The sequence below is a fragment of the Antedon mediterranea genome, chromosome 2 (genome assembly GCF_964355755.1).
Source record: "Antedon mediterranea chromosome 2, ecAntMedi1.1, whole genome shotgun sequence".
NCBI lineage: Eukaryota > Metazoa > Echinodermata > Crinoidea > Comatulida > Antedonidae > Antedon > Antedon mediterranea.
The window spans coordinates 24,902,140-24,929,020 of record NC_092671.1 but is presented as its reverse complement, the minus strand read 5'-3'; the positions used below and the strand labels follow the sequence as shown (position 1 = coordinate 24,929,020).

Genomic DNA, 26,881 nt, shown 5'->3' with positions numbered 1-26,881 from the left:
TACAAATACAACTAACTTTAAACTATTAAAGCTATACAAACAAAACAGTATGTTTAAAATAATTGTTATTTCAACAAAATGTTAATTGTGAGCTTTTTTTTACATTGCAAAATAAAATGTTGTATTATATAGTAATACTTGCTTTGTTTGAATTTTTGGCCATAAAAAGGTCCGTAACACTGGCTCTGGTCCGACTCTGGCAAATAAAATTGAATTGTTTCATTTTCACAATGCACCAAGTGGCTATGCGCACACCAATTGCCGCATAGCTGTGTGTAGTGTCATGAAAACACAACATTGAGGTTCAATTTATTTGCGGGAGCCGGACAGGTGTGAAAGACGCTTTATAAATACAGAACACCGCCATTTCCCCCATCTAGAAAACTCAGATCTGACTTTTCTAGATCTAGAAAACTCAGATATCAATATCTGAGTTTTCTAGTTCCAAAATGGAACTAGAAAACTCAGATCATCAAATGGATCGTTCCATTATTATTAGAGGGTAGCATATTTGAAATACTACACAGTACTGTATTATACGTTTTCTTACTAATATTAATAATAATAATTATTGTAACTTGTAGTAGCAGCCTACGACTTAAATCATAAAGAAATACAGTATACACCTTTTAAAATGTAGGCTTAGCATTTAGGCCTAGCAAAGCAAACTCAATTCAAGGCTCAACGTGTGGGCGCTATCGCGATGTATCGTGAAGAGTAGGCCTGTGGTCCTACAGTACTAGACTAGAAGTGGTCAACTCGTACCCAAAATAACTCGTACCTATTCCCAACTTGGCTAACTCGTACCTCAACCAACTCGTACCCACACCAACTCGTACATACCTAATTTTTAAGCCTACATTTTAACAGTAACATGCACTGTATTTTCTTTGTTATTGAAGCCGTAGGCCGCTTCTACATGTTACAATATTAGTAAGAAAACGTATACAGTAATCAGTTTTAATAATACTCAGATAGTATTTCAAATGACCTACCTGCTGATTAATAATGGAACGATCCAAATGACCGACCAACCAATCAAATCATGATCTGAGTTTTCTAGTTCCATTCTGGAACTAGAAAAGTCAGATATTGATATCTGAGTTTTTTAGATCTAGAAAAGTCAGATATCTGAGTTTTCTAGATCTAGAAATCAGAGTTTTCTAGATCTGAGTTTTCTAGACACCCCCTACTGCCCCATACTCAAGCAAAATCCCCACTATCCCCTCAACCCCAACTACCACACCCTATCTCCTAACCCCCTCTCTCACCAAAATTGGATCCAAGATGGCAGATGATGTTGAAATATAGTTTAGAAATTTCCTAGTACAATTGTGGTCATTTTGATACTGTAGCGTCTTAATAAGAGTGCAATACATAGCTGATAGGCATGGTACTTTGCAAACTATGTAAATGAATAGGTGTCATATTGGCTAATGAATAAAATATCTAATTCGGATACCGCTGAATTACCTCTTCCCAGCCCTGTATCTCTCTCCTCTCCTTATCACACAGCAATCAACAAACCTTAACTTCTCCCAACTGTTCAAATGTAGTAAATTTTCAATTCCCAGTACAATTCCAATTATGTTGAACTTCTATTACCTCCAAATTCTAGTATTTCTACCCTTCCCCCTAGCCCTCCCAACACACCCCGTTCTGGGTGATGTGTGTTAAGCCATTACTCCCAACCCATAACCCCTCAGTGCCAGTTTTCAAATGTAGGTTGTAAATTACACTCCCAGTACAGTTTCAGTCATGTTGAAAGACTTACGACCCCACCACTCCCAGCCCCTTCTCAAAGATAATTATTAATACTTAATAATGTCCTATTACAATTCTGGTCAATTTGATAGCCCACTACCCCTAGCCAAAGCAGAAATCCCCACCACACCATCCTCTCAAACACCCCTCTCAAACACCCTCCCCTACCCCCGCCCTCTACATCCCCCTACCCCCGCCCTCTACATCCCCCTACCCCCGCCCTCTACATCCCCCTACCCCCACCCTCTACATCCCCCTACCCCCACCCTCTACATCCCCCTACCCCCACCCTCTACATCCCCCTACCCTCACCCTCTACATCCCCCTACCCCCACCCTCTACATCCCCCTACCCCCACCCTCTACATCCCCCTACCCCCACCCTCTACATCCCCCTACCCCCACCCTCTACATCCCCCTACCCCCACCCTCTACATCCCCCTACCCCCACCCTCTACATCCCCCTACCCCCACCCTCTACATCCCCCTACCCCCACCCTCTACATCCCCCTACCCCCACCCTCTACATCCCCCTACCCCCACCCTCTACATCCCCCTACCCCCACCCTCTACATCCCCCTACCCCCACCCTCTACATCCCCCTACCCCCACCCTCTACATCCCCCTACCCCCACCCTCTACATCCCCCTACCCCCACCCTCTACATCCCCCTACCCCCACCCTCTACATCCCCTACCCCCACCCTCTACATCCCCTACCCCCACCCTCTACATCCCCCTACCCCCACCCTCTACATCCCCCTACCCCCACCCTCCCCTCCCCTCCCCCCAACAAAACAAACAAACACACACAAACCGCACCGATCAACATACTTGGCGAATTTTTAATTTGGCCAAGCAACAAACGTACAAACTGTCTCACTTATAATATAGATTTTGCTAGTCAGTCTGATCCCGGGGTTTGGACCAAAGAAACCTTCATAATACATGATTAAAAAAACATGAATTAAATTTCATTATGGGTCTTTTTAAATTACCCTATCCACTGCATAGGCTAAAGACTTTTGGTATATAGTGTATTGCACTGCAGAGTATATTCAATGTAGGAAAAACAGCAAGGTAGGATTAAATCAGTTATAAAATTACCAAAGGTCAGTAAAATATGTATACCACTAGCAATAAATGCCTATCATACTGGGCTGTGAATGTAGATCTTATTTAGTTTAATATGGAACCTACTGTGATAAATACAGCCAGCCCTGTCTATGCAAACTACAGCAATGTTTCTTACTTTTGACCTATAACAGTACTTGTTTATAACAACAGAATTTTATTCAGCACTACTGTACTATGTTCTTGAAAAATAGAGTAAAGTAACATTGTCTATTTTATTGTGTAAAATATATCAGTACTTTCTACAGTATAATTGACAGATACTAATTGAAGGAATAATATTTTCCCTTTAAGAAAATAACATTTTTTGTAGAATAGGCCATTTTAAGAACTGTATTCTAATGAAAAAAAGCTCCACTTTCTGGAAGACAACATGGTTTCTGGTTAATAGCTGGTTATTTTGTCTTTTATTTTAATCATTTATTTTAAATTTTCAAAACACACTATTTTTTTAAAACACAGATGACATGACTTAATAGGAAAAAAAGGGGGGGGGGGAGGGGATTAGAAGATATAAATGTTGACCAATGTGAACATCACAAATAGGTCATGGATAAAAATAGTAGAGAGGACAGATTATATAATAACAAAACAATACCTTCCCATTACCAATAGCAAATATCAGTTACAGTATTTGAAAGACATTGTGAAATTTTGGTAATCATTGACATTAAACTTTTTTAGATATTTGTTACACAAAATAGTGCCCAGAAACAATAATAACAATAAAGATTTGATACAATAACAATAGGTGATCATTTTATTCTAAATGATCACCTAATTAACATGCAATATATTAATAAATAAATGTACATCATCGATCATGTGACAAGTGGTTGAAAGCTCTCTACAGCCATTGAACTTTATGACAGACCTTCCTGTGCCAAATCTGTCACTAAAGAATTCCTTATGGTCAAGTAGTCTACACATTTCCAAACCATTTTCTTAATCAATTGGTAATGGAAACCATTGAAAAAGTACAACTATAATGAAACCAAAACCCACAAGGTATTTAGCAGTAAAGTAAGCATGTAACTGACATTTGATAAGGTCTGTTGTGAGTAAACTCTCATAAATTACTATACTATTAAGGGTATTTCCATTTAACTTCATATACAAAACAATAGAATAGTCATAAATCAATTATTAAAAAGGTATCATCCTCAAGCTGAACTAAAACCTGAGGAAATTTGGATTAGGTCCTCTGCGGCCCTATGGTGGCCAGGGGTGAAGCAGCTACCCAGATCAGCAAACTGGGAACGATCTTAAAAAGTGTATCTGGTCAAGTTCTTTAACTTGTACAGTACTATATGTTCCATCCGAAGGACAAGGTAATAAAAATAAAGCATCTTGCTTTAGAATTACCATGACAAAATGAAAATTATTTTTAAGTCATTTTTTATCACTTTACTCCATGAAATAGTATTGATTATAAATGAATGAGTTTCTAAATCGTTAAGTAAAGATTAATTGCCTTTTTTCTACTATTATTAGTGCGTAGGCCTACAGTAGTACAATTTTGTTTTTTTACCAGTTCAATTCTTAATAAAATTGTTATGTTGAATAGAAAATACAAAAATATTTGTTTATTTTATTATACTGTATTCATTGAAACAGCCACAGAAAAAAAACCAATTTCATAACTTTGAGACGGTACAATAATTAAAACACACTTATGAATAATTTAAAAGTTACACTAAATATAGCAACAGGAAATTAAGTACGGTATGACCACAAAAAATGGTTGAAGTGAGAGGAAAGATAAGGTGTCTCTCTGGGAAGTTACAAGCTATGTTTTACACGCTTATTTTTCTATCGGAGTTTTAAGACAGGCAAGTTTGCGGTTTAGCTTACCCACGTTTAAACGCAAAATACTGCACTAGAATATAGTGATGCATATGAGTACAGTATACTCTAATACTATTATTTAATATTATTATTAGGTCATAGATTTATTATTAGCATTTGTTAAAAGGTACGCCTGCATTATGATGTTGGTATTGTTTTATGTTTCAAACCTGTTAGTGGCGGTAATTATCGCTGTTGGTTTTGATTGAATAAAAAAAAAATAAAAAAAAAAAAAGTATCTGTTTGTTTCTGAATTTACAGAATTTTAAAAACAAACGAGGATGAAGCGAATTTGTAAGCTCGAATCTCATCCATGGCTAGAGATCTTCCTTTTTGTGTTAAATTTCAACATAATCAATTCATTTTAAAGCTCAGGTACGGCATGAATTTAAAATATAATATCTGGTTTATTGTACATAAATCAAATATTTGTAACAGAAATCAAGACGAAAAAACATGAATTTCCCTTAATATGGTCAAATACAAAATTTGGCAAAATTCAACCATATAAACCAGGAAGACTTTTTTTCAGTAGTTAAGTAGTTTAACGTAATGTTAACATGTCTGATGACTCCCTAGAAGCTGAAAAAAGATGGTTGATATACGGCGATGATAATTTTTGCTATAGCATGAAAATAAAAATCTGAAGTTGAATAAAAATACCAGAAATGTAAAATTCAATTTATATTACCTATTAGTCATCTGTTAACATTTTTTACCACACAGTGACACTGTTTATTTTTCATAGCTTTTTAAAATGACTCTCAGCTCTATTTACAAAATTTGTGTACAAAAGAATAGAGATTTTACTGTGAAATTTGAACTATCCCCCCACTGATAAGAAAGTGCTTATTTTCAACAGGCTCGTGTAACGCAAATAAAATCCCAAAAATTATGAAATATAGGGGAAACTATAAAATCGATAATTATTGGAATGTATGATCAATAGACATTTTTTGCCTGCACCTGGCCTTTAAAAATACATTGAGTGAACTCACATTATCCTGATTTTAACATGATAAAGATCAAGATTTATATTCTTTGTATGAACTTTGTATTCATAGAACATGATGAAAGACACTCACAATAACTTCTGAATGTGCACCAATTAGAGTAAGCTAATGTCAATATCATCTTCCAAATGAGGCCTATTTTATATTTATAAATAATGTATTCATTCATTTTGATACATCTTGTCAGAAAAATACAAACAAATTAAAGTTAAATTGATTCTTTTTATGTAGCAACAATGTTTGTTAAAGTGAAATTCATAATTAAATATAATTGACTTTTTATGTAGTTTAAAAATATTAAAATATGTAATTGTAACTCACATAAATTTGAAAATTAATCATCTAATAGTAATATATGTTTAATTTTTCATTTATCATTCTTTATTTTTATATAGTGATTATTTTGAATATTATTGATTTGTAAAGTAAAGTTAAAAATTATTCTCAATAGAGAAAACTATATACTTTATGTTAAGTTTATCTGTAAGACATGCAGTAGCTTTCCATCCAATATAATTTAATAATCAATTTATAGTTTTTTCTATAAATATTCTTCTAATGCAAATATTCAGAAAATAAATTACACTTAAATTGAAATGAAATTAAAAACATTTCAAAATAATTTATTATAGATTTGTGGTTTAAATTTAAATAGCAATGGCATTATAATTTGAATTGGATTTTAATCACTAAATGTTTAAATAGGATTAAACTCCTTTAAAATATATTGTAAAGTGATTTTTCACTGCTAAAATATAATATGATTTTTATTTCATTGTTTAAATCCCACAGTAATAACAGTAAAATCTATTTAGCAATACCTAATATGTAAAGTAAATTTATTTTCTGCTGCGTGCTAAAAAATATGTGGGAATAAACTCGCAGCCTAATGGGCTGAATTACGCAGTTGTGGACGAGGTACAGTACCACACCAATATTTAATGTCATACAGCTACCACTAAACAGGGTGGGGGGGGGGGGCACTGAGATGGACACATTGGGCTAACTGTGAAAACGCCCACAAATGTGAAAACAACCACAAATGTGAAAACTCATCACCAACAAATGTAATTTAAAGAGTGAAAATGATCATAGCCCACAAATGTGATAACAACCACAAATGTAAAAACCAAAAAGAACACTACGCCCACAAATGTAAAAAAAAAATTAAATAATAGACCCAAACATTTGTGATAAATTAAGCTTGATGTTTTGGGGTTGAATTGTCCAAGTTGCTTCAATAAACTATGACTTGGAACTATATACGTACACAACACACAAGTAATAATAATTGTATATTACTTTATACTTACTTATTGCTTATAAAAATTTGTGACTTATGCCAATTCTATTTTGGCTATTAAGAGTGCTTGTCACCAAAAATCAGACATATTCGTAATTTAGTGGCAAGGGTCAAAATTTCGAATTGGCTCATATTTTGCACATTGGTAGACCTTGATGTAAGTAAACCTGATGTGTAGTTTGTTTGGTAAAATATCGCTTAGTTTGCGAGAAAATCGAAAAATTACGATTTTCGGCCAATTTTGTTAATTTTTGGTGTATAATTTACATTAAGTTTAAGAGCCTCTGGAAGCCAAATTTTGCAACCTAGCGTTTTAATATTTTACACTTACGTTAACTAGCATCTTGACAATAATTTAGTAAAGTTTCAAAAAATTTAATGAAATTCTAATATTTTTACTAATTAATTACTAATTAGCATATATAAAACTCTTAAAAAGTAGGGTAAAAACAAACGCCAGAGCCACAAAGTTGTAAGAAATTCAAAGATTTTATCTGTCGGCAAGATCAATCAGATGTACCTATTGTTCTCTATTTACAGATTTAAGGTAAATTTTACTACGAGAAACAAACTTTAAAGGTCCTGAATAATTTGGAATTACGTTTTAATATAAAAACATCTAAAAATAAATTTCTAGTCAAATTTAAACGACTGACCCATGAAATTAAGCAATTACTATCTGAGCTCAATATTATAACTCGCTTAGCTTCATCACCTGTTATATTTTCCACTAGGTGAATTTATTCTTATTATTATTATAATATAATAATAATAATAATATTATTATTTTTTGCACTATACGCGCGCATGCGCAGTTTATTTTTATCAACAAAGTGTTCCCTTTGACGTGCGCGTATACGCGAAAATGTTTGATTTGCGCGAATAATTTCGCCTAGTGGAAAACAGGCTATATAACATAATGTTCTTATCTTCTCATATAGGGAGTATTCGCACAAGCATGTTAACGCTATTTTCCAAGCTCCGCCCACTTTGTAAACAACTTGCTGTGCGTGCGCAAGCATTACGAAAAACTTTAGTTACGTGCGTCGAGAACCTTATTTTTAAAAAATAGCGTAAATGAAAACGTTAACCAAAACATGATTAAACATGCCTGGCTAGGCTTAGTCTCTATAAACCCATGATTTGTTTTAATACGTGTGGCGTATGTTGCGTGCGCTACACATGCGTTGCGTTCTACACTTCCCGTCGAAGCGCGAAATCAAAACGAGCAAGTACGTTAACGCAAATGTTCACTGAACTCTGTTGTTATGCAAATGAGTAGAATGGTGACATTCGATAACGTTCATGTGCTCGTGCGAAATTTCCTAATAATTCGTAGCCTAAACAATAAATTGTTTGTAAACTTGTAAACCATTGTTTCATCCCTTCGCTTTATTAAAAATTTACAGAATCGTCCCACATATTAAATTGTTATTTTAAAGAATTCTTACAGACATAGTTTTACCTTATTTTTTACCTTATGAGTGAGTGAGTGGCCGAGCGGTTAAGACAGTGGAACCGTAATTAAGTAGACATAACATCGGCAAGGGTTCGAGGCTCACTCGCTCCATGGTTCTGGTGGTAGAACGAGTCTTCTCGGATAAGGACTATAAACCGTAGGTCCAGTGTACACATAGCTCATGCGCACTTTAGAGAACCTAGTACATCTTTCGAGACGAGTAGGGGATTACCCCGGTGTACTAGTCCACACAAACACAGCCACTGTCAGTGTCACACACAGCCACTGTGCAAATTGGGACTGGGCCGTTTTAGAGGTGTTTACCACCTGTTGGTCCAGATCCTTCACTAAGTGAGTTAGTGAGAAGTCGAATAAATAAATAAAAAACCTTCATTGCTACCTTAATCACTCGAGCAACTGCACATGGAAACCATCTTTCCCAGCAAATCAATGTATGGCTTCTTGCGCTTTATGGTTATATCTGTGGTATCAAGTTCAAGAGAAGTACACATTTCTTGCAACATTGGCAAAGAGAATCTGGAGAGTTTTTCTTGAGCTTTCAGTTCACAAATATTATGCTTTCAAACATTATTGGATGCTGCAAGCCTATTGTGTTCAGTACGGTTTGCGATAAAAGTTGAATTTCTCTTTCCTTTTCCGTTTTTGAATCGGCCGATCTCATCTCTCGTGAGACATCACATGGATCAGCTTTCTGTCCCGTCTGCTCTCCAGCGTCAAAAACATCAATAAGGTAGGTTTTCTGTGGTACAGAAAATCAGGTTTTTTTTGCAGAGGACTTTAACGCCCATTTGCAGTTTGGGGCCAATGTCAAACCGTGGCAAATCGTTGGTTCTTGTTGGTTCTGGATTTTTAGAAGTACCCTCTTCTAGTTGTGTTGATTAATTTCATTGCCCTGTCATAAAGTGTTTCATGTTCTAGTGCGTTCTTGTGATTTTCATAATCTAAGTGTTTCTCTAGGGAAGAGTACCTCTGATATGACCCAATGCAACCTTGTTCGCGACAAAAGAACAATTTGCTGAGGGTGCCAGGACTTTCTTCTCTTTCTATTTGTTCGTCGCCATTTATATCAGCTTGTTCTTCATGAGATGTCTTGGCTTGTATTCTTGCTTTTACTGCAATAGATGATACTTGATTTATTTTAATCAGACGTTGTATCTTGGTTATGAATTAAATTGGGTAGCTTCGAAGGCACACAGAATTTACTCAAAAGTAGATTTTGTCCTGCACCAACACCATACGCCATCCACACCTTCATGGACCTGCTTCCATACTATATGTTGTTGATGTGACTCACACCTTTTATTTCCATTTCCCTGCTGCACAAATAGTACCACTCACTATCGATGCCCGTAAACCTAAACATGTATCTGTGTGCAGCGATTTCCTTCTGGCATGCTTGTAAAGGTAGGACTTCAGTGCTCTGTTTGCGGTCTTTTCTATCGAATCCACAAGCTCCGCCGACAACCGATTTAAAAGAACATGAAATCTCCATTTTGTTTGAACTTAAAGCCATCACACAATAATTATATATAAGAATTATTTTCAACACGTCTTTACATTGTAAGACATAAACTAAAATGGATAACAAATCTGTTCCGTTGTCAACGTCAATGAAGATCGTTATCTATCGAATATACGCAGTAAAGTGTTTTGTCTACGGTGGTTAATGTTTTGAAACATTCTCGTTGAGTAAGTTCGACCAGGTTCGACAAACAGGAAAACGATAACAAGTTAAAACAAATTTGTTTTTCAGTTTTATCCTATAAACTATGAGAGGATGGAATTATTTATAATAATGTGGTTTGACAAAGAATAAGCGAGTGATTTTTAGTTAATTGCTTAATTTCGTATATTGGTTAGTAATTGAAATTTTACCAGAAACGTATTTTTAGTTTGTGTTTAAATTGCAACTTAATTCAAAATTTATCTTTCAAGTTTGTTTCTCGTAATAAAAGTTTGGCTTAATTCGACTTAGATTGCTAAATAGAGAACAATAGGTACATCTGATTGATCTTGCCGACAGATAAAATCTTTGAATTTCTTACAACTTTGTGGCTCTGGCGCGGAGCGCAAAATAGTTTCCCCAAATTTGTTTTACTTGATTCATAAATATTAGTATCTAAACTTTAGATTGATGACTTTTTTATTTTACAAAAATTCGTCGCACATGAAAAAAAACCCGTTTGTTTTTACCCTACTTTTAAGAGTTTTATTTATGCTAATTAGTAATTAATTAGTCAAAATCTTAAAATTTCATCAAATTTTTTGAAACTTTACTAAATTATTGTCAAGATGCTAGTTAACGTAAGTGTAAAATATTGAAACGCTAGGTTGCTACGTTTGGCTTCCAGAGGCTGTTAAACTTAATGTAAATTATACACCAAAAATTAACAAAATTGGCCGAAAATCGTTATTTTTCGATTTTCTCGAAAACTAAGCGATATTTTACCAAACAATCTACACATCAGGTTTACTTACATCAAGGTCTACCAATGTGCAAAATATGAGCCAATTCGAAATTTTGACCCTTGCCACCTAATGTTTGATTTTTAGTGACTGGCTCTCTTAACTAGGTTAGGGCCTATTTAGGTCAGAATTTTTTTTTTCACATTTATTTGCTTGTTTGTGAAGGTTAAATTGTACAAACAACAACAAATATTGTCATTTTATTTGAAAATAGTAATTAAAAAACAATTTTCCTGGAATAGTTGAGATGCAGGGACAATGCTGACATGCAAAGGTGTCCTCCTACACACATCATAAGCAGGTAATACACCTTTAATAAGCAGGATACAAGGTCTGTCTACAAACAGTTGCTCATCTCTAACATCAATTTACATTCTGTACATTTCCATTTTTTAGCTTGCATTATAGCTTTAATGTTTATACAAGTACAATATTTATTATTCACACTTAAATTATTTATCCATAGTAACTTTTTTTAATACAGTACAGTAGGTTGATCTAAATTTGTAAACTCTGAAAATGATTACAGAGTAGTTAGACTTGTTACCAACAAGTAAATATGACGCACACGATTGTTATCTATAAGATCTTATTTTGGTCAGATGGATTTTCTGGTTTATGGTAGAACTGGTTTATACTAAGGCACTCCCTCTCATGGGATCTAATTTGTATACTGTATACTGTATGATGGCATTGGCATGGTATTTTTGTTTCTTCATTAAAAACAACAATAAAATATAAACAAAATTCCTAAAAATGGTTTTACCAGTAACTTTAGTCACCATTATGGCATGAAGGCATACTGATTTTCATTTGTCATGATTCATAAGTGGAGTCAATTTTGAAACACTTTTTTAAAATTTACCCTGTGGATATAATTATAAAACAGTCACCACAAGTAATTAGTATGATACTGTAATAATATTAACATTCAAAACAATTAAAAACCAAACATGGAAAAACCTGGTCTTATCCTGTACACTACAATCAAGTTGTTCCACCATACATCAACAGCTACCAATCCCAGGGCCTGTACACTACAATCAAGTTGTTCCACCATACATCAACAGCTACCAATCCCAGGGCCCTGGGTTCAATTCCTGTCAGATGCCATGATTTTGTTCTAATGACAGAACAACTCCACTCACAAAGACTTGTTATAATACTTTGTCTTTGTGTAGACAATCTTGTGATCTTTGTTTGTTTTTTATGCATGCACACTTTTCATACACAAATATTAAAATACGAAATTACTGTATAAAAAATAATATGATGTGAGCATTGTGCTAAATCTGTACAATTCTGTTTAATGATTGTTACACTACAGTAGTTTTATTTTATTATTTTGTAACTACTGTATTTTGATATTTGTAAATGAATGATTACCAATGATCATATAATTATAACTGTACCTTAGATGGTTGCAGATCACAAAACAAAATACCAAGTGAATGAAGGTAGTGAAGACCTCGTACTAGGTCCAATCCAAATGACAATATACAACTCTCTGGTAGCTGGCCATCTTGTGCTAATATACTCTCTAATGTACCGCCTGTAAAAAGAAAAACATAAGTGAAAGAAGTTAGGTCGAAATTGACAGGTGTGCACTCTGTATCTATATAATATAAATTATGGTTAATTCTGAGATAGGCAAGCACAATGGTAAAACTTCGGGACAAATCTCCGCCTTGGATACCTGCCTGATCTATCTCAGATGTACCTTGAAACATAGATTTGATAACATAGTTTCACTATTACGATATTGTTCTATATTTCTATCTTAGGAAGATATTATAAAGGGTTTTAAAACAAAATTTCTGATTTCATCAGTAGATTTTCAACTGTACGCGGTCAAAATAATTTTCGGGTTCACGGTGAGTTAACAGGTTCACCTTCTTGCAACTTCCTGGTTTCAACTAAGTTGGCCATTGGTGGCGATAGCCATTTTAGTTTTTTGTTTATTTTCAGATTGTGTGAAGGTACAGTAGTTAGCAAAATAAAAATTATACTGCAAATTAATAAAGATCAAATTAAATATACGCAATAAAGCATTCAAGGAAATGTGGGGGGAATAGTATATAAAATTACATAGGGAGAACTGATAAAGACTTTTTGCTTGAAATCGAGTGAAACCCAGAGTTATTAATAAGCTGACAGAAATAACTGTCTGTGTCCGTTAGGACCCTAGGATACTTCTGCCCATGTTGCAAGCCGTCTAAAATGTCTTCCTCCTTGGGCCACAACGGCCCACTCTGTCGCGGAAGTTAGTTTCAAAAGATGTTTAAACTAAATAATGTATAAATTATACCAATTTTAGGATGTTATTTACAGTATTTAAATAAACGCCCAACACCTCCCCAATAAAACATCACTTAGAATAAAAATAATAAATAATATTATTATATTATTATACCGCAGTGTTCTCCCCAGGCCTTTGAAGCGTCACGGTACCGTGACGCTTGGGTTCTCTACCGTGACGCTTTACGGTCGGCCGTGACGCTTAAAACCTTATCCGTGACGCTTAAAAATATCAACCACAACAATCTAAAAATAGATTAACAGGCAGGTACGGTACTTTTTCTAGAGCTGAGGCGCGGCATGCATAAAGAGCCTAATGCATACGAGACACGTGACATGACCACTAGACGAAAAACAAAAGACTGCGTAACAAAGTGTTAAACAACTAAACTGAGACTCCCTTTCACCGGCCGCCGCCGAGAGATGTAAACACGTGTTTTGTTACTGCCATGTCTCTCTTTCGATCTCTAGTATTTGGCTGTTGTCTAAAGTGTAGTAACTTGTATATTGTAAATAAAGTAAATGATTGATTGTATTTTTTTTCTTGTAAAAATGTTATGTGTATTAAAAATAAATATCGATGATATTATTATTTTCAATATCACACTGAATTAATCGACTCTATCGGTGGGATTTACTCTTTCGTTGGTAACATACGCACGTCATCAAATGATTTCTAGGCGCAATTCAATGCCAGCTGCTTTGATCGTATAATACATTCAAGAAGGCTACGATCGTTTTTTCCTATTTGCTAGTGCGCTAAAGTCTTTATTTCACTTAACTTAAGGTACATTTGTACATCGGTGCTAGAATGTTTTAGGCCCTACTTCGTGAGAAAGTCGAGTGACAAGGGATGTTACATGGTATTGTGATATCAGTACTGCGATACTGTATGTCACATGGTGCTTTCACCGGCCGCCGCCGAGAGATGTAAGCACGTGTTTTGTTACTGCCATGTCTCTCTTTCGAATGTTTTCCTATTTCCTAGTGCGCTATGAAGTCTTATTTCCGGGCAACTAGAGGTGTCTTACTAATGAGTAGGCCTAGTTTTATTTCATCGGGACTTGCCCCCGATGTTTGTATTTGAACGCAAAAAATGTTTTTTTATCGCATATGTTTACCCGCCGGCGGAAAAAAAAAGTAGGCTACGATCGTTTTAATGTTTGCTAACGCGCTATGAGGTGTCGTTTCCGGCTAACTACAGTTGCCTACTGATGAGGCATATTTTTTTTTCATATATCGCGTACAGTATGTTTACCTGCGGAAAAGTAGGCTCAATCGGGCTGTTTGCTAGCGCGCTATGAAGTGTCCTTTCCGGCCAACTACAGAGTTGTCCTACTGATGAGTAGGCATTTTTTATTTCATCGGGGAATTCCCCTTGACGTTCGTAATGAACGCAAAAAATGTTTCTTATCGCGTATGTTTACCGGCGGAAAAAGCAGGCTACGATCGTGCGGTTTGCTAGCGCGCTATGAAGTGTCTTTCCGACCAACTACAGAGTTGTTCTACTCATGAGTAGGCCTAGTTTTATTTCATCGGGGAATTCCCCTTGACGTTCGTATTGAACGCAAAAACATTTTTTTATCGCGTATGTTTACTGGCGGAAAAAGTATGCTACGATGGTTTTACTGTTTGCTAGTGCGCTATAAATTTCGTTTCCGGCCAACTAGAGTTGTCCTACTGATGAGTAGGCTAATAGATTAGGCCTATTTTTTCCATTGGGGCTTCCCCCTGACGTTCGTAATGAACGCAAAAAATGTTTCTTCGCTTATGTTTACCGGCGGAAAAAGTTGGCTACGATCGTTTTGTTGTTTGCTAGCGCGCTATAAGTGTTATTTCCGGCCAAACCAGAGGTGTCATTCAACATAAATTTTATGTGCGAGAGTACCATTTCCGGCCATCTAGGGTGTAAATTACCAAAAATCGCTTCGCCACAGCCCCAACCATGGTGGGGCTGTGACTCAAGTACTTAGTGTCAGAATGCCCCCCCCCTCCCTCGGGGGGGGGGGGGGGCAAGCGTGACGCTTGATGTGAATCCTGGGGAGAACACTGATACCTGTAGTAGCAGTAGGCCTACTAGTACTACTACAAGACTAGAGGTGAGTTACAACTAATTATTATAGATCTAAAGACTACTACTGATCAGTAACCCCATATTTTCGGCATAAATATTGCTGTGAGATAGCCACCATGGCAAAGGGATGATTGTTTGGCAAAGCAATTTAATTATTCATAATGAAATAAAGTAGTAGATGAAATGAGAAACATTAATTATTGTTATTAATGCAATATTACTACTAGTATTTTTATTATTTTTCATTCTATAAACCATATTCTGTGGCCTACGCTTACTAGTTAGGCCAAGCTGGTCCACAACATGATAATTGGTTCACTGCCTGCCGTAGTTGTACCCGTACACGCGCGCTGACCGACATCTGTCTACATCTACCCGTCTACTATTACATAGTACTAGACCTGGGCCTAGAAATTACAGACGCGTGCCTAGCCTGGACTAATAGCTGTTAGTTAATCACTTATAGTAGAGCAGTTAATGACATGAGCTGTGCATTTTATTACAAAAGCATGAAACTTGGCACAAAGTTTCTTTGATATATATAGATTCAAAATATCGGGGGGTGCCAAGTGTTGATGGTATTATTACACCCCTTTCTTTATGTGTGGATGGTCTTACACCCATTTCTTTGTCTGTAGATAGTCTTACACCCCTTCTTTGTCTGTGGATGGTCCTACACTCCCTTCTTTGTCTGTGGATGGTCCTACACCCCTTCTTTTTCTGTGGATGGTCCTACACCCCCTTCTTTGTCTGTGGATAGTCTTATGCACCCTTCTTTGTCTGTGGATGGTCTTACACCCCTTTCTTTGTCTGTGGACGGTCTTATACCCCTTTCTTTGTCTGTGGATGGTCTTATACCCCCTTCTGTGTCTGTTGATGGTATTACACCCCTTTCTTTGTCTGTTGATGGTATTAAACCCCTTTCTTTGTGTGTGGATGGTCTTACACCCCTGTCTTTGTCTGTAGATGGTCTTATAATCCCTTCTTTGTATGTGGATGGTCTTACACCCCTTCTTTGTCTGTGGGTGGTCTTACTTCCCCTTCTTTGTCTGTGGATGGTCCGTTGGCCTTACACCTCCTTTTTTGTCTGTGAATGGTCTTATACCCCTTCTTTGTCTGTAAGTGGTCCTATACCCTTTTCTTTGTCAGTGGACGGTTCTACACCCCCTTCTTTGTCTGTGGATGGTCTTACACCCCTTTCTTTTTCTGTGGACGGTCTTATACCCCCTTCTGTGCCTGTGGGCGATCTTATACCCCCTTCTTTGTCTGTTGATGGTATTACACCCCTTTCTTTGTCCGTTGATGGTATTACACCCCTTTTTTGTATGTGGATGGTCTTATACACCCCTTTCTTTGTGTATGGCTGGTCTTGCACTCCTTTAATTTGTCTGTGGATGGTCTTATACCCCTTCTTTGTCTGTAAGTGGTCCTATACCCCTTTCTTTGTCAGTGGTGGATGGTCTTACACCCCCTTCTTTGTCTGTGGACGGTCCTACACCCCCTTCTTTGTCTGTGGATGGTCTTACACCCTTTTCTTTTTCTGTGGAAGGTTTTATACCCCTTCTGTGCCTGTGGGTGATCTTATACCCCCTTCCTTGTCTGTCGATGGTATTACACCCCTTTCTTTGTCCGTTGATGGTATTACACCCCTTTTTTGTATGTGGATGGTCTTATACACCCCTTTGTGTATGGATGGTCTTGCACTCCTTTAATTTGTCTGTGGATGGTCTTATTTCTTTGTCTGTGGATGGTCTTATACCCCCTTCTTTGTCTGTGGATGGTCTTATATCCCCTTCTTTGTCTGTGGATGGTCTTCTCCCCTTCTTTGTCTGTGGATGGTCCTACACCCCTTATTTGTCTGGGGATGGTCTTATACCCTCTTCTTTGTCTGTAAGTGGTCCTATACCCCTTTCTTTGTCAGTGGATGGTCTTGCACCCCCTTCTTTGTCTGTGGACGGTCCTACGCCCCCTTCTTTGTCTGTGGATGGTCCTATACCCCTTTTTTTTTGTCAGTGGATGGTCTTATACCCCCTTCTTTGTCTGTGGACAGTCCTACATCCCCTTCTTTGTCTGTAGATGGCCTTACACCCCTTTCTTTGTCTGTGGATGGTCTTATACCTCCTTCTTTGTGTGTGGATGGTCTTACACCCCCTTCTTTGTCTGTGGATGGTCTTACACCCCTTTTTTTGTCTGTGGATGGTCTTATACCCTCTTCTTTGTATGTGGATGGTCTTACAACCCCTTCTTTGTCTGTGGATGGTCTTACACCCCCTTCTTTGTCTGTGGATGGTTTTACACCCCCTTCTTTGTCTGGACCCACTACTTTGATTGATTAAATTAGACATTGTTTCTTGTATGATTAGGAAACCAAGACCTTTAAAGTGAAAGTCCACAGGTGGATGCCTAAACAGGTCTTGTACAGAACAGTATATTGTAGGTCCATGTCACTAATTTGAGGATTACTTGAATAATTATATTGAGATGTCTTTTACGAATTGATTTAGTTCGAATTTTGCTAAAAATCAATGACTAGAGAAAATCGAGGAAAAGGATTCAGATGAAATGTTTACAGCAAAGGCCCATTACCATAAAAATGGAGTACATTTTTTTAGATGCAACGAAAAAACGATTGACACATCACAGTTTAGCAAACATGTCGGCATAGATGAGCTCAGTGATCTGTCATACTTTATGCCTATCCTATCCTATCACATCAAAAGTAAAAAATTCAGAATAATAATTCCGTGTCATTTATTTCGGTAAAAAAATTAGGTGCATTTATACCAATTTAACCACATGACACCAAAATCGATTGAAAATGATCAGTAGTTACTGAGATATACAAATACGAGGTCAAAGGTCAAACTGGAAGAAACGTCATTTCCGGTCATTTTTGGACGAAACTTTTCATTAGAGAAAATAGAAATATGTGGTTTGTGAACAATTTAACACCAGAATCAAGTCTCTACTGTTTATAGTTGCCAAGATATGAACACTTTTTGTTTTTATGGTGGCCATTTTGAAATCAAGATGGCCGTCATACCGGACGTTGGACACTTGGCAGCCCCCGATATTTTGAATCTATATACATCAAAGAAACTTTGTGGAAAGTTTCATGCTTTGGTAATAAAGTGCACAACTTGGCTATTTTTATGGCGTTAAACTGCTCTACTATTACCAGTCATTCCAACCCTCTCTCCAATCTCGTTTCATATATCATTTTTATTAAATTTTGTTTTTGTATTCGCCGTGTCCCTTTCCTCATACAGAACTGTGTTTAGTTGAACGTTCAAAATAAGTGTTTCCAAAACAATGTCTGTTGTGTCAGCCATCGCGACGTCGTAGTAGTACGTATACGTACGTGTAGTGACAGGTATAACGTTCCATCATCTGATTGGCTAAAAAACAAAATTATCGGGCGAAAAAAAACATCGCTATAGAAGCCATTCGACCGTCTCGATTATCGCTCTAGTGTGACCGCCCCCGCTGTTATGCACTATACCGATATTTTTGTATCGATATCGGTCTAATTAATATTCGGTAAGGTGTGACCGGACCTTTAGAATGCCATTTAACCGGTTATTGCTGTATAACTTTTAGTTGCAACGCAAATTACCGGTTATTTGATTGACAGGAACTGACCTTGTATCAACTACTGTATACTGTAGTAACGTTTGAATTGACTTCCAGAATCCATTGTATTTTGGGTACTGCTAACGATTTCTGTCAACACCCGCCGATTGATTTAAACGGTTATTAAGGAACAGAAATTGAGCAGATATGCAGTCAATATATAAATTATATTTTAAATCAATTTTTTGGAAATAAACAGTTTATTTGGTGCTATGTAGCAGAAAGAGACCCTATGAGATACCATCCACAAATTCCAATCTAATTAAGGCAATAAAATGTCTTGGTTTTATAGTCTCTTATGAATTAAATTCTGGGTCAAACATGTCTGTATTGGAGAAAACCCACATCCTGTTGTTTGTAATGGGAAAATTTCAATTCAAAGAGTAAACAGGTGGAATTAGTAACTTTTGAAAATACATTAAAACTTAAAATTTAATCATTTCTTAAGACCATTATTAATATTATATTGTAGAATTATTTTTTTGGTTAATATTGTTATTAGTCATCCAAGTTAACACCACTATGTTCCATCATTCAAAGTAACACATTCTCTGAACAAAAATTATACAGTCTGCAGGAGTGGATCCAACAGGATTACATTACTTACTATACACCCTTTGACAAATTAAGAACATTTTTGTATCATCATTGTATCATTTTTCTTATCTTTAAATATTATTTATTTCAAGTCCAGTGCGAAAATATTTCCCCGACCTTAATACATACTGATACTAATTAATTGTACACAAATTTCAGACTAGTTTTAGTGATGATAGAAAATTGTAATTCCTGATTTTAAACAAGATTCATACAATTAACACATTTTCTCATAATTACCTTAATTAACAATAACATACCTGTTTTAGTACTTCAAGTGAGAAAAGGAATCCATGTTCCTCCTAATTATATTAATTACAGTACGTTCATAAAAATGCATTCACTCCTAATTATCACCACAGCACTATACAGTATATTATTTAAAAGAGATACCTAATTGAAAAAGATGAGCTTTAAAACAAAAACATGGAACAAAGTTAGCCTCCTGGTGGTACAGTAGCTTGGGTTTCAACTTCATAAACTGATATACTACATACATACCTATACATAGTCACATTTTTTTGTCGACAGGGGACGGTCAGACAGGGGACGGTCAGACAGGGGACGGTCAGACAGGGGACAGTCAGACAGGGGACGGTCAGACAGGGGACGGTCAGACAGGGGACGGTCAGACAGGGGACAGTCAGACAGGGAACGGTCAGACAAAAGAAAATGGTATTTGATACAAAATATAAATCTATGAATGCATAACTTATGAGCCCAGTATACTCCGTTCATTACCGCGACTATGTATTTGGTTGATTTAATATTTGATCCAATGTTTGATCCAATAGACAGAACAACATATGGTAGGCGTAATTTAAATTTCATTTAAACTTATTAATTAAAACATTTTAATTAACTATAGTATGTGTAGGCTGTGAATTTACTTGGATTCTTCAAGATTCATAGAAAAAAAACATCTTCAAGAAGAAAGAAACTTCTCAAACACAACCACCAAGCCAGCGTTCACAGGGTCTACGGACAATGTCTAGGAAGGGGATGACCGCTGTCGCTTGTGTCTCAAAATAATCATCACACTCTGTTAATTACTATCCCCTTTGTTTGCCATCCCAATGCGAAAGCTTTCTATTAATTATTAACTGGGCAACAACAGTACACATTTGTTTAGGTGATTATCATCTATACTGAATCTTCAATGATGTTGTAACGTTCCAAATAATTATAATAGATTTAAATATCAAACATTAAAATGACATCAGGGATGTTGTAACCAGTGCATTCTGCTTGTTGTAACTATATTATCTCTTGTAATAATTAGTGGTGGTCAGCAGACTGTATATCATGTTCTGATATGTTTGATTGCTGGACTGGCCCATAGACGGCTGACCAGCGTGGTGGAAACCCTGATGAGATTAATTATTTGTAAAAAAATAACAATAAAGTAATTAGCTGTTTTTACGTCAGGTAATTAAGTGATGATGTTTCAACAACTCTGACGTAAAAAAGAAAATTGTGACGGTGGATGTCTATAATGGGGTTGGGTATGAAATTAACAAACTGTTTTGGTGTGCTAATTTCTCTATGCTTACTGTACACACTGTGTATTTTCAATGTTTATTTGATAATTCCTGGCATAATTTGAAACGCAAGTTAAATTTTCCAAAAGATCTTAAATATTGAACTACAGTAATATAAAAAATGGCAGATTATTGTTGATTTTGAGAGTTAGTACAGAAAACAACAGAAAATGGGCCTAAGCGAAGTGTGTGAAAAAAATACATTAACGTTGCTACAGTATGTGTGGTTTTTACATAAATGTTTTAATCTACTGCATACAAAAACATACAGCTTTACATAGTGACATCATCACGGTTAACAAATTGCAAGATGTGGGGACACGAACCTTGCTTCATGACCATAGTCTCACATTCATGTGGATTACACAGTTCTAATGTATAAATTACTGTTGTGTATGAATGAAGTATGTCAAGTCATGTGGGGTTATGGCATAGGTGGCAAAAACGACGGCCATAACAAATCGGCATATTTTCAATGCTCTCCTACTGTATAGTCCTGTACCAAACATACAGTAAAGTAACTGGAGGCAGTGTACACATCTGGCTTCTATGCACTTAAGAATACAAATTGCATTTTTATTAAGAGTATGGGATTAAGCTTATTTTACTGGAGTTTGGCTCAGACAAATAAGAGTTGTTTGGTGGCAGACAGGAAAGTGCTACCCTATTACGTCATTTTTATGTTATGCCCATGACGACTGGCAAATTTAAGCACTTGTTCAGTGGTATTTTGGCGTTCCTCTCAGACTCCGACATGAGTACAAGTGGCCTTATGATGTCATGACACTGCACTGTTTACTCTAGAGCGGCAACAAATATTCTACCATAAAAAAAATGATGAACAATCTTATTTATACTAACCTGTGCATAACTCTACTACAAGCCATAGATGGTTTGTGGTTTCGTACCATTCCAAAAACTGTACAACATTGATGTGTGTTAGCTCATGTGTTAATCGTACACGGTTTGTCGTCTGTGCTCGGTTACTTTTGTCAATGCAGTGGATAGCCACAAATGCAATTGAACCTTTTCTTCTTCCTTTGTAACTTATGCAGAAATCTGATCGTGATATTTCTTCATAAAGAATAAAATTTTCCATCTTGATTCAAAGGTTTCCAATCATCTGAGAAAAAACCAGGAACAAAATCTATAAGGTTATGAATGCGTTCATACTAATCTACTATACGCCCGCCTGGTAGGTTTTTACATGATAAAACATGATATTAATGTTACTACAGTAAGAGTAACACACGCTAGTGGTAAATTTAACTCATAATATATTTTTCCTTCCAGAAAAAAGTTAAAATCAGTTTAAAAAAAACTATTAAACTAAATTCATTCTCAAATGCGTCAATCATCAGCTTCTGAACAACACTTAGGCATTTCACAGAGGGCGGTCTTCAGTTTCGGAATAAAACAAATCAGTATTTCGACAGTTTTTTACATTAAAAATGTATAAAACGTACATCATAATAACATTAAATATGTTAGCATGTACTGTACTTATTAACAATTTTTATCATAAACCCTGCCTGCGGCGACAACTGATTCAATATGGATGACAATGATGACAGCGAGTAAATCCTTGTACAGTGAAACACGCCAATCTTCTAAGGTAGTTAATCCAATGAAGATGATGGCCTCTAAATAAGTGGCCTGTAGGAAAATACTTTTAAAGGCCTTTCTCTGGATTTGTTCTAATTGCTGACACTCTCTGTTGCTTTGTAATATTGGATTCCCAAACTGGGGCCGCAATAAACGGTACCGTCATGTATCGGCCGCACTAGCGTTTTTGTGGATTGGCATGTTTATTTATCTAAATAAAAAATAACGGTGTTATTTTGAATATGAAGTCTTTCATTTTATAGCCTAGTAGGCCTAGGCCTGACCTAGGTCTATATGCAAGCCTCTAGCTAGCTAGGCCAGCAGGGCCTCCTCTAGTCTCTAGCTAGGCCTAGCCTAGACTAGAGTCTAGTAAGTAGAGGCTGCGGTTTCGATCCAAGTCGGCCCTAAACCGTCTCGGCCAAAGTCAAGTCGGCCCCAAGTCAAGTCGGCCCCAAGTCAAGTCGGCCTCACGTCAACTCGGCCAAAAAATAATCGGTCAACTCGGCCCCGTTAAAGTATGGAACGCAAAAAGTGCAAATGATGGGGATTGATAAAATAATATTTCTTCACAATTTTTTAACTATGAATAATTCTGACTTTTAATGAATATTATTATTTAGACAATAATATATTTAGCAAAAAAAATAGGAATGATTTCACCAACTTTCCTTTATTTACGTTTAATAAAATTTCGTAGCTGAGCCTCCCTGCGCGTTTGCCAGCTTTTTCGATATCTACAACTGCTACATGTTTTCGCTGACCGGGGGATTCCCCTTTTTTTAAAACGCAAATCATGCACAAAAACGATGTACGATCATTTTTTCTATGGCCAAATGGTGGAACGTAGGCCTCCGTCTTCGATTTCCTAAAATACGGTACCTGCACGTGTTTTTTGTAACACGCGGGTACTTCTATTCATATATCGGCAATGAGTTCATTTTTTTATATATTATATTTTTTATTTCTTCATTTTTTTTAAAACGTGGATAGTAAGAATCGTAATAATATTATAAAGCACTTTTTGCGTTCCATACTTTATTGTGGCCGAGTTGACCGATTAGTTTTTGGCCGAGTTGACGTGAGGCCGAGTTGACTTGAGGCCGAGTTGACTTGGGGCCGACTTGACGTGGGGCCGACTTGACGTGGGGCCGAGACTGTTTGGGGCCGACTTGACCTGCACCCGGCTAGCTAGGCCTAGCTAGAGTTAGTAGGCCTAGCTAGCCTAGACTAGGCTAGGCCTAGATATTAAATTTTTAGTATTAATAGTCCAGCTCAACGGTTGATATAGCTAAAATAACAACATTAATTATTCTAAATCATCGTATACTTGTCTACATGCAAATATAGTGTACTGTATTTACGATGGTTATAATAAAACAAACCTTAACAAAAGCAGTCGACATTTTTTTGTATTTTGGTGCCTCAAAATTCTTTTGTTTGAGGGCGCTATAAGATATGCAATTTTCAGAGACAGAGACAATTATTACTAAAATTATACTACGGTAGTTTATAGTAGGCCGGCCATGGAGGTATAAAAATATGGTATACCTCCATGAGTAGGCTTATTATCTACGATCTTTTATTGATATTGAACAGTCAGTTTATTATTTACGTTTACAGTTTCAAAATAAATTAAATATTTAGATACTACTGTATAATGTAAAAAATATGGCTATACAATCAAATTATTTAGCATTTTGTACTTTTGTTTTAGCCAATCAGTTTTCTGAATGTCTTTCTTTTTCTCTACAGGATAACAATTAAGAAAATGAATAATGCATATTTGGTAGTATTATTATATTTTCATTACAAGGTATATAAATTATAATAACATCATACAGATGAAACGTGTACTAATGAAAAGCTTGGTACGCGAACCGAGTTTCAGAAGTTAGATTTCATTAATTATAGATGTTGTTGTTTGAAAAGAAGATGTCATTTATGTTGTCGGAATAAAAATGATAAAGGGCATGACCGTCATTGACGATACATCTCTTATTTAATATAATAGCATTTTTAGAAACCCTTCATGATGACTGACGTATGACGATGCGATGGTAAACGGCGGCAGAGAAGTGGCGTTCGGGTATAGTGACGATGATTAGGCTATAGTTCAATTCGTTGTTAACTTAATTACGAGACTTCGAGGTCTATTAATTTAATTTGTATTAAATTTTTAGAATGTCACCGTTTTAAATGTGCTAAGCTTAAACATAATGTGCAGAGTGTAGCCTATCAGATGATAAAGAGACAACAGTAGTTTTTAGTTTATTAGTATTTCTCGAACGGTATTTAAAACAAAGTCATGATCAAATCAAAACACAAGTCAGCAGTGGACAGGTCCGGCTTCCAACTTTTATATTACAGAAAACTGTTTTGGATATTCAACAAAAGTTTCATCATCATCAAAGATTAAATCGTAGTAAAGTATTATAAAAGATCAAAAATATTAATTTGCTTTTAAAATTATGATAATAAAACGATACTTTTACACCCACAATGATTTTATATGCATATTTATTGTCACATATATATATAATAATTTCATAAAGTGAAAAAGATAGAAAATGTTGACATGGAAAAGGCCAGGCGAAGTGCGACATTCAACGAACCCCGAACTTTTGTTCGTATCATGCTTTACCACTCTGCCACAATGAGGGTTTTATGATGACGAACGATCGGAAGCAACCTTGAATTTTGTATTTATCATATAATAAAAAAAAAAAGCGAATTACCTTGTCCTCATTATGTTATAAGTACATTAGTTTATTCGCATTCATTTGCACTTAAGTATTGGTTGTTGGCGTAAACCTGTGCGCCTACAGACAATGATGACGACAAGGTTCATTTACGTTCTTATTTAAAATCTGTTTCTCGCATTACAATTGCTTCATTGCTATTATTACGTATTAATCAGAGAATAAATGATTAATGGTTATAGATAGTACAGAGTTAGCTAACTCATTGAGTTACAGCGATGTATTTTCCCCAGAATTTTTCATTTTTATGTTGTGTATGTTTGTGTTGATATCGCTCTCTGGTCAATTGGATAAATGAAACGACGAAATCTTACAATATTACAATTTATAATTTATACTTTACTTACATATTGATTTGTATGAAATGTGGGCAGTCGACATCTTTCTTCTAACTTTTTCAGTTAACAAAATTATATTTTTATGTATCTAGTTCTCAATTTACATAAAAATAGTTTGGTAGCTTTCACCATTTACCCAGTTAAGTTGGCTTCACAAACCAACATTACCGTTTAGTACCACCAAAAATGAACTCACATTTAAGGTTAGTCATGTTACACAATCGAAGAAAATTCTTAACAAACACCTTAGTAGGCTATTTGGTGTTGAATAGGTTTTCGATTCCAGTTCTGCGACGTAGAAGAGGAGGATCCCATATGTATGTGTATGTATGTCTGTCTGTCTGCGGGATATCTGTACTATAGACGCATTCTGTTCAAGAAACGTTCTGACACAAATACTATTTCATTCAAATATTCATTTTATTAATAAATAACAATTTATATATTATACTGTACATCACTTTAAATAAATAATTTACCATAAATACATAACTAAACACACTTAATTCCACTTTCAACATAACATTTCCACTTTTTCAGTGTTTGTGGATATTGAACCTTTTTTTCGAATGACAAGGTATCTTTTGAAAAAAAGATGAATTAATTTAAATTAAATTCACAGAAGGGATAATTTGCGATTTTCAAACAGTCTTGCATTATTTCATAATCCTTATTAGCGAGATAATAGACAGAAAATACATTCTTATAATATTTATATCCCTCCAACCTGTTTGCGTTGAGTTCTCTTATATTTTACGTATTATTTTTAAGCTGGCGTAAATCGTTGTATACGTCTACAAAACATTTTATAATAGATCGTTAAAGCATTATAATCATCGGTATACTATATTATAACGAAATATCGATATTATGAACAAACGGCGCAAAATTGTGTTTATTAATTAGACATTGTCAATGAGATGTTCTGTTTACAGGCCCTAATACTATTATTATATGATTAATTAGTTATTTATAGAGTTAATACCAAGATCATTCTTACAACAAACTTAGTTTACAATATAGGCCTGCA

General features: G+C 35.7%; 1 protein-coding gene across 1 annotated transcript in view; it reads right to left on the bottom strand.

The window, feature by feature from the left end:
* LOC140040765 (serine/threonine-protein kinase ULK4-like) overlaps nucleotides 1–24,172 on the bottom strand; it is a 106,321-nt gene extending 82,149 nt beyond the window's left edge. Inside the window, exons 1-4 of the mRNA XM_072086930.1 lie at nucleotides 24,137–24,172; nucleotides 22,653–22,965; nucleotides 22,011–22,272; nucleotides 12,419–12,558 (exon numbers count right to left, since the gene is read on the bottom strand). Of these exons, the coding sequence (XP_071943031.1) occupies nucleotides 12,419–12,558; nucleotides 22,011–22,248 (378 nt within the window). The 5' untranslated portion in view covers nucleotides 22,249–22,272; nucleotides 22,653–22,965; nucleotides 24,137–24,172. The remainder of the gene's footprint in view (nucleotides 1–12,418; nucleotides 12,559–22,010; nucleotides 22,273–22,652; nucleotides 22,966–24,136) is intronic.
* Between the last annotated feature and the right edge of the window lie 2,709 nt (nucleotides 24,173–26,881).